Below are 16,386 nucleotides of genomic sequence, written 5' to 3'. Positions count from 1 at the left end.
AACTAGGAATTATTAAAAAAGGCCGTTTGTACAAGCCCTGTTATCTTATCAGGTAATTCGTTCCTTTATTTTCTTTAATTATTAACAAAATTATTAACGGAAATATGCTCAAAAAGTCGTTCGCCCTGGCTAACAGATTTGTATAGCACCACAGCAGTAGTGGAGACTTTGCATGTGCTCTGAGGAAGGGTAGCAGGGTTATATATATTTTCTTGCCAAGGGCATGAACACGGAGGTATATTTCACCCGCTTGCTACACGCACTCATCACCTGGGCAGTCTCCTTAGTGTATTAATTTCTTAGTGTTTAGTCAAGCAGTAAATTTTTTTTGATTGTATAAACACACCGTAATTTTATTTAATAGTAATACATGTGTAATTATTGTTCCTTTGGTGAAAGTTTTATTGTATAGTAATGAATCAAAATCTCAAAAAACTATTATTACTGCACTATTGGTAAACTCTCAACCTTTACCTCTCTGTCGAAATCTGCTCACAGAGCTTCAAAAAACTTACCATTTTTTAGCCTTTTTTCTTCCCAGTTTTGATGTGCATCCCTCCCACGTCCACTATATCCCACAATCCCGGGTAAATTTGCTGTCTGTACAATCTTTTGCCCGCCCCCACTTCTAAATCCCAATTGCTGCTACTGCTCTAAGTATCTTGTATGGAAGCTCCTACCTGTTTGACCAACATAAGATCCGTTACAGTTATTACAATTGAGTCTATAAACACCTGACTTGATGAACTTATTGCTATGATTAATAGAATTGATATTGTGTAAAATATCTGTGTTTCTGTTACAAGTTTTGAATGCAATTTTGACGTCATGCTTTTTAAATACCTTTGTGATGTGGTAGACTTGTCTATTATTAAACGTAAAAGTAGAAAAAAAATTGTTGTGAGGTTTTTTTCTTAAGTTGGTTGAAGGTTGGTGTTTATGTTTATTAATGATTTTCTTTGTAAATTAGCTGTTGTAGCCATTAAATTTAGCTATACTGTGAATGGTGTTTAATTCATTTTTAAGTTCTTTTTTAGACAGCAGGATGCTAAAAGCACAGTGTACCATACTGTGGTACGCTGTACATTTATGGGCACGTGTGTGTATGAAATCTTGATGGATTGTGTTAGCGGTTTGCATTGGTTTTCTATAGCTCATAGCTCAATGAACCAGGTTGTCTGATGATTGTAAGATCTAAATAATTGGTCTGTGTCGATGTTTATACCTTATGTTGAAGATCTCACTGCTATTGCTGGTTCTTATTGCAGCATGGTTTGTCTGAAATTCTCCTAACATTGTATTTGGGGAGGTCTGTGTTTCTTTGGGAGGGCTATGAAGTAAGTGGACATAAGTTTTAGATTAAAATAAGTTGCTAGCAAAATGCAATTAATCTTTCCTCGTTTCTGTTTGTTCTTGTGTGTGTGTGTGTGTGTGTGTGTGTGTGTGTGTGTGTGTGTGTGTGTGTGTGTGTGTGTGTGTGTGTGTGTGTGTGTGTGTGTGTGTGTGTGTGTGTGTGTGTGTGTGTGTGTGTGTGTGTGTGTGTGTGTGTGTGTGTGTGTGTGTGTGTGTGTGTGTGTGTGTGTGTGTGTGTGTGTGTGTGTGTGTGTGTGTGTGTGTGTGTGTGTGTGTGTGTGTGTGTGTGTGTGTGTGTGTGTGTGTGTGTGTGTGTGTGTGTGTGTGTGTGTGTGTGTGTGTGTGTGTGTGTGTGTGTGTGTGTGTGTGTGTGTGTTTTTTTTTTGGGGGGGTATTCTCGTACAATAATTTCGTATTTCCTTTCTTTTCTTATCTGGGCATTGAAATTGCCAACCTTGACTTTAATATTGCCTTGGGGAATTTTGGATGTTTCGTTTTTGAGTGTTTAACAGAAGTCTTCTACTTTCTCCTTATTCCTTTGGTTTTCCTCATTTATTGGGACATTCACATTGATGACTCTGTATGCTTTATTTCCAGATCTATACAATAGGAATGGGATTTTCTTGGACAGTGAGCAAAAGTTTGTGATAGAGTCTGTTACAGTTTCCTTGACCACAAAATCCATCCCTAAAATTGGTAGTCTTCCTTTTGAGAATTTGCGGTCTACCCAGGTTGGTTCTATATATTCTAAGACCATTAGATTCCCCTACATTGTCACCTAGAAATCTTGTTTCTTATAATGCCAGTATGTATATATTTCTTTCTTCCAAAACTATAGTCAATTCTTTTAACATTCCTATTTGAAGGAGTGTATTAGTATAGAGGGTTCTAAGCAGATGTTTGTGCTTGGGCATAATTTTATGTGATGAGGTTCCAGGAAGCTCTAACTCGTCCTCAAATAATGCTTCAGGTTCTCAAAAATCCAACGGCCTGGTTACTACTCTTGGTAGCGAGAGATTTCTGTCCTCATCAACACATTATTTTAATGTTTTGTTTTTGAAATCAAAGTTGTACTTGGATGTGTTAAAGATATTACTAAATTCTTCCTGATTTTTCCAGGCCAACTTGATAACAAATTCAAGCTAAGCATGGACCTGGCAGTCTATGTTTGCCTCGAGTTAAATTCAAATTTCAAAATCCAAAGTGTTCCATGTAGTGATGGGCAATCTGAGACGAGGTCTCGAGATTTCTCAGGATTTATCGAAACTAGCACAGGCACTATTTCTCGCGAGAAGTTTTGATAGATCTCGAGAGCATTGTCCCCGCATTGTGCGGCGAACAGCGTGTCGTAGGCCTACAGGTAGGAATAACAACAATAAGTTAAGTAATACAGGCCTACAGGTAGTCGGAGTTGAATGTTGTTTGAGCCGAGTATGCGAATAGCCAACCATGGGTCTTCTCCATTTTGTAAATACGTGTCAACAAGGGACTAGGGCGTTCATTTCTACCGAGGTCTATTTTGACGCAGTATAACATCATTATAAAGGATACGCATTCTGGCATTGTATGCAGTGGTAAGTACACGAATGAGTAGGCTCAGTACAGAAACTGACGGTTACTGTAGGTACACCTACCTGGATACAAGAGGCGTGCATTATTCGAACTTGAGACGAGGCAAGATGCGCCTTGCTGCATATGCAACCACCATTATGCATGAGTGGAATGTGTAATCTAAAATGCTTCAGTTTGCTCCAATTCTTTCGACAGGTAGGTGTACATCGTTATCAGACCCCTCATTTAATAACATGTGACCACTGCTTGTGTTTACCGATATTTTGGTGACGAAGGACATAATTCCTTACAATGCTATAGAGTATTCGCGTCATAATTAGGTACTTTGATATATGACGATGCAATGTTAAATTGTGTCTAGATGTACGTGACAACTTGAAGACGATGTCCGAAATGCAATGTAAGTCGTGGATGTCGGTTATTATGAAGATATGCCACATAGCACACAGCCTGTTGTGTTGCTTGTTAAGAAGAAGTAAAATACGTCGGCAGAAATACTTCTGGGATAATCCGGCACTTACAAACACATAATATAAATGAAGAGGAATCGTCACCGAACACCTCCGGCCCGGTCTGTATCACAAGAAGCTACCCTGTCGGATAGCGATGGGCAGCCTGAGACGAGATCTCAAGACTTCCCGAGACTAGCGCACACTATTTCTCGCGAGAAATTTCAAGAGATCTCGAGAGCGTTGTCCCCACATTGTGTGGCAAGCAGCGTGTTGTAGGCCTACAGGTAGTCGGAGCTGAATGTTGTTTTTGCCGATTATGCGAATACCAAACCACGCACCTTCTCCATTCCGTAAATACGTGTCAACAGGCGACTAGGGCGTTCATTTCTCTCATTTCTGGCGAGGTCCATTTTGACACAGTATAACATAATTATAAAGGATACGCATCCTGGCACTGTATGCAGTGGTAAGTACACGAATTAATAGGCTAAGTACAGAAACTGATGGCTAATATAGGTACATTTACCTGGATACTAGAGGCGTGCATTATTCGAACTCGAGTCGAGGCAAGATGTGCCCTGCTGCATGTGCAACCACCATTACGCATGAGTGGAATGTGTAATTTAAAATGCTTCGGTTTGCTCCAATTGTTTCGAGAGGTGTACATCGTTATCAAACCCCAGTTGGCATAATTATCCAACAACAACAACAACAAGAGTACAACAAGCATTTCCATGGAAAAGAAATATTACAAGAAGTACTACTAATTTAACATTCTAAATCCATCATCATCATACACAAATTCAGTATTTCCAGTGTTTAACACTACCGCTTACAATACTATAGGTTGAGCTCTCTACTAGTTTAATATTACAAGTGATAATGAAGTGAAGTTAAACCATCATTACCCTACAGCTATAACAACAACAACAACAACAACAACAATGAAAGAAAATATGACAAGAAATAATACTAGTTTAACTTTCTAAATCCAGCATCATTATACATAAATTCACACGCAACTTAAGTATTTCCATTACTTAACACTATGGCTTATAACACTACAATACTGTAGCTTAACACTACAAGTGATATTAAAGTTAAAACATAACTACCCAACAACTACAACAAAAAGAGTACAACAAGCAAATCCATGGAAAGAAAACATTAGAAGAAATAATTCTAGTCTAACTTTCTAAATCCAGCAGAAAATCACAAATTCAGTGTCCGTAGTTTACAGCTTTTACTTTTCACTTTACACTAGCACTAATCATCTTAAATGATTTGATACTGGAAGAGAATCTATCAAAGACTGCTACAGGTAATTTATTCCAATCCCTTATGGTCCTGTTTACGAAGGAAAACTTGCCGACATCAGTATGCTGGTTATTATTACACTACTGTAAGTGACCATTGCCACCAGGATATTTCCCATTTGGTGTTAAGGAGCTCATAGTTCAACATGCAGTGCTTTCCTAGGCTTTTGACAAAATTTATCGTCACACAGTTTCCATATGAGAACTACTGATGATGACTATCAAGCATACATGATGTAGATGTTGATTCCCATAGGGAACCTAAAATATTTGTCCTGAATGAGTAAATTTATAATACCAATATAATGGTCCGTTATTGGACATTCTAAATTTTCCAGCTAACTCATTCTTGGTTGCCTGCGTTTCGCCCTCGTGTGCTAAGTTAGGCTCGTCAGTTGGGACTTAGCACACCACCCAAGACGCAAGGCTAGTGCATACCGTGGAGGCCACTGGATAGGCTACTTGAAGCCACCAGCAGTGCCAATGCACTATGAGAGCTATGTCTCATTTCCAAAAATTGATGCCTGCATAGACATAGCTCTCATAGTGCATTGGCACTGCTGGTGGCTTCAAGTAGCCTATGCAGTGGCCTCCACGGTATGCACTAGCCTTGCGTCTTGGGTGGTGTACTAAGTCCCAACTGACGAGCCTAACTTAGCACACGAGGGCGAAGCGCAGGCAACCAAGAATGAGTTAGCTGGAAAATTTAGAATGTCCAATAACGGACCATTATATTGGTATCAAGCTTACACTTGTAGCTACTGGGACGTCGCACAGCTCGCAGCACGCGAGAATCGGTCTCAAGAGCGTTGCCCATCACCCCTGTTGAAAGAATTGGAGCAAAGTCGGGCATTTTAGATTACATGTTCCACTCATGTGTAATGGGTGTTGCATATGTAGTACAGCACATCTTCCCTGGCTCAAGTTTGAATATTGCACGCCTCCAGTATCCAAATAGGTGTGCATCCTATCTACAGTTATTCAAAAATTATGCAGGGTTAGTCAGCTAAGATGTCCACCCCAAATAAGTCGTGAACAGTTTAAGATACTGACATTCTGTTTTCACTTTCGTTAATGGTATTAAGGGGTTCATACTTGAACATGCAGTACTTTTCCAGGTTTTTGACAAAATGTATTGGCTCACACGTTTTCATACGAGAACGTTATTTCACACAATAACTGCCATTGATATACTATAATGTTTACAGTCGTAGTTACTGGTACGTCGCACAGCTTGCACTACAGGAGGATCGGTCTCGAGATTCTCGCGAAAGCCTCGAGATCCGTGACGTCAGTCTCGAGCGAGAGCGTTGCCCATCACTAGTTCCATGATATTCTATGAATTTTTCAGGCCTTCCACGTATTGAAAATTCTTCCAGTTCACATTTTTCTAAATGCTGTGGATGCTTGACTCTCTATAAACATCCACAGACTAACCACTTAACATGGAATTTCATTATACTGCTCATGTGCCTTTAGTTTTCTCTCCTCAGTAAGTTTCACTGCAGTACATTTTGGACAAATACACATTAGTGATTAAGAAATGCTCTTCTCTAGACAGCAGAATTTCATGATATCCTCTTCAATTTTTACACGCTTGTTTTAAGATTGCATATTGTGCACATATTTGTTATAAAATGCACTGAATTACTCTTATGTCTTCACTTTGTAATATGTATTAATGTACATTTTACATTCATGAATATTCAGGTGGTTGGAGATGGAGTTGATACTTACCTGTCAACAGATCAAGAGGAGTATCAGTTACTGAAGGATGATCCTCGAACACAGATGCATTTTGTTAAATATATCAAAGCAGAGAATAAGACTGTCAAGATTTGGGAATGTGGCACATGTAAGTTAGTCCTTATGAATCTGATCATTTACGCCTGTTAATTGTCTGTTATAAGTAGAGAATTCTATAACAAGGGTTGGTACTTTAATGGTGGCAGCCTTTCTACTAGAATTGGTAGGCAAGAGTTACCTCCATGAAACTTCTAGTCCCTCTTAGTAGTCACTGGCAATGTGTAGAGCCCATTGCCAATGATGCAGAAGCCACAGCATACCTTTTGCAGCACCTGCTGTTTCGATGATGCAAATGGAGCAATCTACTGTATGAAGAAAGCCTGGAACGTTTCAGAAGCAGATGCCACAAAGCAATTCCTTCTTCTTCAGAATCAAATAACAGGGACGTAAGTCGAGTGAGTGTGGGAGATGGTAGAGCACTTTTTAGTCCTATCAAGCAATATATCTCAGCCACTGGTTGTGCCACATATGCTTGAGCATTGTCCTGCAAAATGATGGGAGGGGTCTGTAGAAAGCGTCACCACTTCTTTCGCAATGCTGGTCATGGATCATGTTCCAAAAATGTACAGACAGTAGTACTGCCCATGTACAGTCTGTCCTTCAGGGTGCATACGCATTAGAATAATGCCTTTACAGTCACACACCAGAATTAACATCACCTTCACATTGCTAGGTTCTGGCGAGCTGTTGATTTTCGTGAGGACCTCTAACAAGGCCATTCATTTGATTGGCGTTTCATTTTTAGCCTGTATGATTGGGCATATACCTTGTCCAGCATAATTCTACTGTGTAGAAAAGCCTCCTCTTCGCACTCGTAGTGCTTCAAGTTGGTTTGCATAGCGGCATACCAATACCATTTCAACAATTCCATCAAATGGTGTGGAACCCATTGCGATATATTTGTCATGCCCAGGTGGTCCTTCAGTACATTCTTACGTGTTAAACCTGTCTCTCTAGCAAACTCACGAATTGTTTGCTTGAATCCATTGCCAGCAGTGTGCCAGCAACTTGCACGTCCTCTTCACTGATGCCAGCCTGGGCTAGCTGAGACATGTCGGCCAGAGGTTGGTGTCCGTCATTGAAGGCTTTTTGTCCACCATGCAACTCTTCTGAGGCAGCGCCAATCCCCCCACACCTCAAAAAGACGTTGATGACATTTCTATAATAATAATAATAATAATAATAATAATAATAATAATAATAATAATAATAATGTTATTGACTTTACTTCCCATTTACTATTTTCCTATGGTTTTTGGAAAGGCTGAGGTGCTGAAATTTAGTCCACCATCAGTTCTTTTACAAGCCAGTAAATCTACCGCCACAAGTCTGACATATTTGAGCCCCTTCAAATACCACCAGACTGAGCCAGGATCGAACCTGCCAAGTTGGGGTCGGAAGGCCAGCGCCTCAACCGTCTGAGCCACTCATCTCGGTGACATTTCCATGCTGTACATTTGCAGACACATTCAGTCTCTATCCAATTATACTGTTTTCTTTCGTGAACATCATGGCTTCCCATCTTTAGGCTATCAATTCACAGGTGATGCTCTTCTTTACAACATAGCACATGCACGGTGTTCTGAATGGAAGGGTCCATGTGCTGTAAGGTAGGTTAGGTAATAACCTAGCATGTAGTATAAGCAAGAGATACTGGGTTTGTTTTCCTAGCGTATATACTGTATGAATGTGTTGCAACTGTTAAAGTACCAACCCTTGTATTTTGATTTCCTGTATATTATCTGGTCTACCTTGTAAAGATAGACCTGTAAATGGCATGTGATTATGTGGATGCTGATATTGCTGCTGATGAATCACTTCATTCCAACCTTACTGAATTCTGTGTGTCATAGTTTACATTCCATACCATTGATATTTGATTTTTTTTTTTTTTTTTTTTTTTTTTTTTTTTTTTTTTTTTTTTTTTTTTTTTTTGCTATTGGCTTTACGACGCACCGACACAGATAGGTCTTATGACAACGATGAGACAGGAAAGGGCTAGGACTGGGAAGGAAGTGACCGTGGCCTTCATTAAGGTACAGTCCCAGCATAATGCCTGGTGTGCTGGTAAAATTTGCCTGTAGCCATAATTATTGAGGATTAACAAAGTTCACCTTCAGACTCTTGATCTGGCTCACGGTGATGTGGGTCACCATGTCTTTAGTAACCCATTCATGACAGATGCCAAAAGTAGTTGTTAATGTTGTTTTGGCAAATGACACAAAGGATGTTTAAGAGACAGCTCCTGTTCTGTGGGAAGCCTGATATTGTACTGGTTGCCACAGGATTCATCAGAGACAATGCAACATGTCTCTGGGTGGTGACCAATAATGCCCACGTATTGGTTACTGCTTGCTGAATGATGAGTCTGGTAGTCCACTTGTGTCTTCCAGAGGTTTCATGACTTGTGGGTGTTCCATCACATTCCTACTGCTTCCAACAGCATTGTACTGTGTAGATAGAACAGACTGAGTAGCAGCCAATTCATCATAATGAAGCCTGCCCCACTTAGTCTGACAGTGCAACCTCTCTCAAAGTGTCTTAGTTGTAGAAAACATTGTCATATGTACCTTCAGAGTCCAGTACTTGGCTATACATGTTCACCCTACCTTCTCCAGCAGGTCACGTTAGTTTACGTGAATCGTGCTGTTGAAATGGTGCTTCCAGGCATGTAGCCATCACAGAAATGTTAAACAGTGACTCATTTTCACAAACAAGTGTACTACCTTGTCTGAAGCAGTCTGACATATTTGTCACAGAAACACTGCAAAGTATTTCGCTGTGTCATTTCAAACCTGATGTAGTGCCTGACTTAAAAGTAGGTATGGTTTACTAGTAACAAGGAAACATTTCAGACTGAGTAAGTTGGTTGCAAGGTATGGCTCACATAGCTATTAGCTTACATTTGTTAAGTGATCAGTTTGAATCCTACCATAGGCAGCCCTGAAGATGTTTTTCCGTGCTCTCTGATTTTTACACCAAGCAAATTGGCCACTTCCTTTGTCCTATCCCATCATTGCCTAAAAGCTGCCCGAGGCAGTGCAACATAAAAACACTAGCAAAAGATACTTGACAAAAAAACATGAACTGAGATACCTTTGATACTTCTTTCAGGTGGCAAAGAGTTCCGTCATCAGTACACGTTGATGAGACATTTACCTACTCACACTGATGAGAGGAATTATAAATGTGAAATCTGTGGAAAGGCATTTCGTCAGGTAAGTGACCTACACCACTATTAGCAACACAGTTCATAGCCGACTTGTTTCAGCTCCTGTTCTGTCTAAATCAAATTTTATGTTGGAATAGCATACTCTGATGGAGATGTATACAGAATTTGTGGACAGCAAAGGGTTGTCAAATGGTTGTAGCTGTGTATGAATATGAACACAAGATAGGCTGGCTATATCCCTGTCTGACATGACCTGTGCGATCGTTAGGGTTAGCTTAAAAGAAATATGGCATACTAACGAGCTGTTTTGCCATGTCTACCTGGACTGTAGTGAATGTGTTGGTCTCGCAGAGTGTGTTTCTGTTATTCCTGTAGCTGTGATTGGCCAGCAAGGCCAGGCCTAGAATTTGTCAATGCAAAAATAGAAGCAAAACTTATTGTGTGTAGTGTGATGTCTAAGAATAAGAATATTTATTCACCATTGATCATTTACATGAAATAGGTTTTGTCATCCAGTGTTAAAGTATAATTTCTATTATCTAAATACAGTTATTAAAAGTCAATATTAACAGTTTTCATTTCTAAGAATTCCTTTACGTCATAAAATGGATTTTCCAACATCCAGTTAAACAGTTTTCTTTTAAAATTATTGATGGACACATCCTGTGCAGAGAATAGTAATTTATTAAAAAATATTATACTATTTACTTTATGTGAGTTACGTGTTTTCACAGTCTATGTCTTGGGACATCAATATTACCCTTATTACGAGTATTGTATTGATGGATGTTTTCACTGGTGGTAAATTCATTCAGATGGTTTTTAACATACAATAATGAGATAAAAATGTATAGGTATAGGAATATCAAATGAAGGAAATGAGGCTCCTACTGGGATATATTTTTAATGATTTTATTTATGACTGGACGTAATGGCTGAGTGGCATAGTTGCTAGCTTCTCACGAAGGCAACTGCGTTTTGAATCTGGACAAATCCATATGGAATTATTTTAAATGAAAGACATCTCTGTGGTTTGGATTTCCTGTAAAACTGGAGGCTCCATGGCTAGGATCATGATATCAGAAGTCACATAAATATACAAGTTTGTTGTCTTTTCTTTCCTTTTTTTCTTTTTATTAATGAGTTAGATACCAGCTGTTCAGGCAAACAGTGTGTTCTTCCCTCACTTACATATTTCCTTAATAGAGAGAAAAGAAAACATATCTTCTTCTAATTGATTTTTTAAGCCCATGGAGAAATAATTCATTTAATTCACTTGTGATGTACTTCTTCTTAGGTGACAGACCAAATACTCATCCACTCTCCAGACCAAATACAAAAGGTTAATTTTTGTTGTTGTTGTCCTGGTCATAAACCTGCTTAGTAGCGCACTTGGCTACTTGGTACACGTCATGTAGACATCCTGGAAATTATGTATTCTGAAGATGGTTTCCATGGTTTCCAATTCTCACACTAGACAAATGCTGGGATTGTACCTTAATTAACCCATTGAGACCTTAATAAATTATTTACATTCGTATCCACAAAACTCCTATTAATTTCTTGGAAAATGAAGTAACTTATACTGTTAATAAAATACTACATATTTACATAGCCTTTTCTTTCTACAGATCAATGTTGCACAAGGAACAATCACAAAATGCTTGACTGGTAGTGGCATAAAATCAAATACGAGATGGAAAGTTCAGCTGTAATCAATGCTTATTGTACCAATTGTAGCTGCCTATAGCACTAATTACTGGTGTAAATATATTTTGGAGATTAAATCAGTGGTCCACAGAATGGGGGTCGCGTCTAAATTGGAAATCCATTATGACGATACAAACTTGATCTCCTTTTTAAACATTTATTGCTATCCTCTGATTCTCAGTACAGTAAGCCAGGCAAGAAACTCTTCCACTCTTATTGAAAACTATTATACTGTACGTTTTCACAGAAACACACTACCTTACTTAGAATTCAACAGGTACTGATCAGAAAGGCTGGCAATTAGACCCTGCCAGTGTGAGTTTGGAGATGGGGTTCTGTAGCCTGTCTTTGACTACAGCAATTACACCAGAACCCTTTCATATCCAAACCTACCACGGACATCACCAACTTCCACTCATTGCAGCTTCATGACAATTGGTCATTTGACAGTGTTACAGCAACTACCTCATTACTCTGTGAGAATAGATTCTTCTTTCTTAGCCTGAAACTCATTATCGGTCAACAGTACTCCATGCTGTACAGATGGACTTCTGTGTATTCTGAGTAAGGGGAGTTAACATTTTTTTAGTGGTAAATGTATCATCATAATCATGGAGAAGTGCATATTAAGAACCTTAAGAACACAGTGGTTCAGTGTTTTTGGAATGTCCTCTGATATAAAATTATTTACACACTTTCATGGCAGTCCAAAATTTGCCTTGCCTGCCATCCTTTTAAAAGGACAGCTGACACACTTATTTGTCAGTCATCGTTGCTGGCTATATTGAGTTTGGTTTAACATTGTTGCATTATTGGACAGAAAGGTATAAATTTGCACACTACCTATTTTAGTTTAGCTGTGTGTGTGGAAGGGGGGGAGGATTTATGCATCTCTAAACTAAAGCCACATTACAATCATAGAAGACAACGTGCACCGACTAATTCAAAGGTAATAAGTAGCACTCGGAAGTTGAAGACCTATAAAAAGACCTAAAAATATCCAAAAAAGGACCTAAAACTGGCAAAAGGATGTAAAAATGGGATCCAAATTCATTCATAATTTCAGCTTTAATTATATATTTAAGGAAGAAACATTATGTTTAAAAATGCAAAATTCTGGTGGTATATGCGCCTTAAATCTGGGACTACTCGGCTAAGGTATGGCAACCCTGACAGAAAAGTCTCTGGCCCTCCAGGTTGGGGGTTGCACATAGGGTTAATGGCTCTATTGCATTTAAAAAAAAAAGAACAAGAAGAAGGTACCTTGTGAACAAGAAAAGGTTGTTACGAATATCTCTCATTTGCCTCAGATGAACAAGAATGGATATCAAAATATGATTACCCTGCAATGGAAATTGGCTTTACGAATAGGAACTTGGAATGTAAGAACCCTGTATAAACCTAGATCCTTCAAAATCCTCAGTCAACGGCTGGAGAAGTATAGAGTGGGAATTGCTGCAATTCAAGAGACTAGATTATTAGGTAATGGTATACAGGACATGGAGAAGTAAACACTTTTTAAGAGTGGTAAAGAAACTGGATCCCACGAATTTGGTACTGTGCATTTTGTGTCCAAAATTCACTAGTATCATCAGTGCTGTCTTTTGAACATGTAATGAAAGACTATGCTATTTGCAGGTACATTCTAAATGGTTTAACTTATCACTGGTGAACTGCCATGCCCCCACAAACGACAAGGATGATCACGTTAAAGACTCCTTTTATGAGGATTTGTTAGAACTGTATAATAAATTACCCCAACAAGATGTCAAAAAGGTTTGTTTTTTTTTTGCTAGGGGCTGTACGTCGCACCGACACAGATAGGTCTTACGGCGACGATGGGTCAGGAAAGGCCTAGGAGTTGGAAGGAAGCGGCCGTGGCCTTAATTAAGGTACAGTCCCAGCATTTGCCTGGTGTGAAAATGGGAAACCACGGAAAACCATCTTCAGGGCTGCTGACAGTGGGATTCGAACCCACAATCTCCCGGATGTAAGCCTCTACGCGCACGGCCAACTCGCCTGGTGAAAATGATTTTGGGTGATTTCAATTCAAAAGTTGGAAAGGAAGAAATTTTTGTGCCAACAATAGGTAGGAAAAGTCAGTATGATGAAAGCAATGATAATGCCATTAGACTAATCAATTTTGCTACATCCACAAACACGAATGTGCAGAGTATCACTTTCCCACATAAACAAGTACAGTACATAAGGAAAAATGGTATTCATGTGATCGTAAGACTGCCAGTGGGATAGATCATATACTAATTGATAACAGGCATAGGAACTCCATAACTGATATCAGAGCTTACAGAGGAGCTAAGATAGGATCTGATCACAATATGATAATTGCTTCAGTTAAAATTAAATTGAAAACCTGTTGTAAGTCACAGACTGAGGAAAGATGCAAAGTTGACACAGGTACTCGAATTAATATTTACAAGAATAAATTACTGTAATAAATTATAAATTCATTTAAGTCTCATCAAGTTACAAATTTATTAGAGAATGGCAGTTACCCGCGGCTTCGCTCGCGTGGATTTCGTAAAATAATAAAAGTAATCGTTCCTCGGTACTGTACTAAGACATTCTCTGAAAATCCCTAAAGTATAAACATTCACCGACCGAGCTAGATATCTGCAGTCGCTTAAGTGCGGCCAGTATCCGGTATTCGGGAGATAGTGGGTTCGAACCCCACTGTCGGTGGCCCTGAAGATGGTTTTGCGTGGTTTCCCATTTTCACACCAAGCAAATGCTGGGGCTGTACCTTAATTAAGGCCACGGATGCTTCCTTCCCATTCCTAGCCCTTTCTGTCCCATCATCGCCATAAGACCTATCTGTGTCGGTGCGACATAAAGCAACTTGCAAAAAATAAAAATTAAAAAAATCAATCACCAACAAATTGAGTTTCATTTACCCCGGAAACTCTTTGTAAACCACGTTTGTGTTGTTGCCTTTGGGGGCTAAGATGACCATGCAACATAGTACTGTACATATGAGAAACAGTCTTCTCTCAAATCGAAAAAAAAAGTATATTTTTTAAGGAGATTCCAAATATCTATCTCCACGTTGTAACATTTCCAGTTTTTGAGATAGGCTATAAGTAGGTGACTATTGTTACTTGTGTAGTAAAATACCTAACGATGGCAGAAGAAAAGAGGACATAAAATGCAGACTAGCACAAGCAAGGAAGGCCTTTCTTAAGAAAAGAAATTTGTTCACCTCGAACATTGATATAGGAATTAGAAAGATGTTTTTGAAGACTTTCGTCTGGAGCATGGCATTATATAGAAGTGAAACATCAACGATAACTAGCTCAGAGAGAAAGAGAATAAAAGCTTTTGAAATGTGGTGTTACAGAAGAATGCTGAAGGTGAGATGGGCAGATAGAATCACGAATGAAGAGATACTGAATCGAATTGGTGAGAGGAGATCGATTTGGCTAAATTTGACCAGAATAAGAGATAGAATGATAGGGCACATCTTGAGACACCCAGGACTTGTACAGTTGGTTTTTGAGGGAAGTGTAGGTAGTAAGTTGCTTTACGTCGCACCGACACAGATAGGTCTTATGGTGACGATGAGACAGGAAAGGGCTGGGAGTGGGAAGGAAGCAGCCGTGGCCTTAATTAAGGTACAACCCCAGCATTTGCTGGTGTGAAAATGGGAAACCACAGAAAACCATCTTCAGGGCTGCAATGGTGGGGTTTGAACCCACTATCTCCCAAATACTGGATACTGGCCGCACTTCAGCCACTGCAGCTATCAAGCTTGGTGTAGGTGGTAAGAACGGTAGGGGTAGACCAAGATGCGAATATGACAAGCAGATTAGAGCAGATGTAGGATGTTGTAGTTATGTAGAAATGAAGAGGTTTGCACAGGATAGGGTGGCATGGAAAGCTGTATCAAACCAGTCTAGGGACTGATGACTCAAACACAACAACACATGCCCTTATTTTGTCAGCATTAGTGTCTTGCCAGTTTTTCTTTGTGAATATTTGTCTGCTTTGCTACTAGCTCATAAAATTCCAATCCCACAAATAATTCAAAAAATCTTTTTCTGAACTCTCTGAAGGTAAATTATGACTAAATGAATATCGGGACTCTAGCTATCTCTAGTAACATTTCTCTATATCCTTGTCCCTCGGTCTTCACATAATATTTGTCCATGATTTTCATGGTTCTCGGAATCATTATCACCACTACATTCATCAGAATAGAATTCTGAACCACTACTAGAAAGTTCACTATCTCTGCTAACTTCTAACATATCTCCAATTTTGCATTCTTTCAAACCATTTGACACTACTTTGTGATAAGTAGATGACATGGTGTGAACTTGAACACAAATAATCTCTGACTGGATAATGTTCGTAAACTAGGCCAGCTTATGAAATACCCACAGGAAAGGCTGTCAGTAAGGTACTGAGAGCTTACCGAGTCATGGGAATGCAGCGTGGTTTCACAAGACCCTTCAATATTTCTGTCAACACACTTCTAGTGACCACATGTGTGACAAGGGGAAATTATTACGGAAAAGTAACATTATCACAATAAAAATTAATTTCTATGAAAAAAGGAAAGAAGTACGCTATATCAAAATTACAAAACCAGTCTGTTTCATCGTTCTTCATAAAAAGTAATGAAACTGCAGTGACAAATGCCGAATTGCTGTTCGCATCATTTCTTTTGGATCATAATATTCCATTATCAGTTTCAGACAACGCTGGAAATTTATCTAGATCAAGGTTCCCCGTCTCTAAAATATCTCAGAAATATGGTTGTGCAAGAACTAAAATCTCCGCTTTAGTTCAATACACGGCATCTGAGGCAAAAAAGGAAATAAGTGAACTTTTGCAAATAATGCCTTTTTCTTTAGCTACTGATGGTAGTGCGGATTCAAATGCAGTTAAACTTTGTCCTATATTTGTCTCTTTCTTTAATGCTCAGAGAGGCCAAATATCAGCTCTTCTATTGTTATTGTTAGAGAGTGCTGACAACACAGGT

General features: G+C 39.1%; 1 protein-coding gene across 3 annotated transcripts in view; it reads left to right on the top strand.

Annotated features, from left to right (window-relative positions):
* Positions 1 to 16,386, top strand: part of LOC136862994 (uncharacterized) — a 319,777-nt gene that overhangs the window by 125,034 nt on the left and 178,357 nt on the right. For all 3 annotated transcript variants that reach the window (XM_067139304.2, XM_067139303.2, XM_067139302.2), the window contains exons 4-5: positions 6,404 to 6,548; positions 9,614 to 9,717. In XM_067139304.2, coding sequence (XP_066995405.1) covers positions 6,404 to 6,548; positions 9,614 to 9,717 — 249 coding nt within the window. The remainder of the gene's footprint in view (positions 1 to 6,403; positions 6,549 to 9,613; positions 9,718 to 16,386) is intronic.

This window comes from Anabrus simplex, chromosome 2 (assembly GCF_040414725.1).
Source record: "Anabrus simplex isolate iqAnaSimp1 chromosome 2, ASM4041472v1, whole genome shotgun sequence".
NCBI classification, from domain to species: Eukaryota; Metazoa; Arthropoda; class Insecta; order Orthoptera; family Tettigoniidae; genus Anabrus; species Anabrus simplex.
This window is presented reverse-complemented; position numbering and strand designations above follow the sequence as displayed.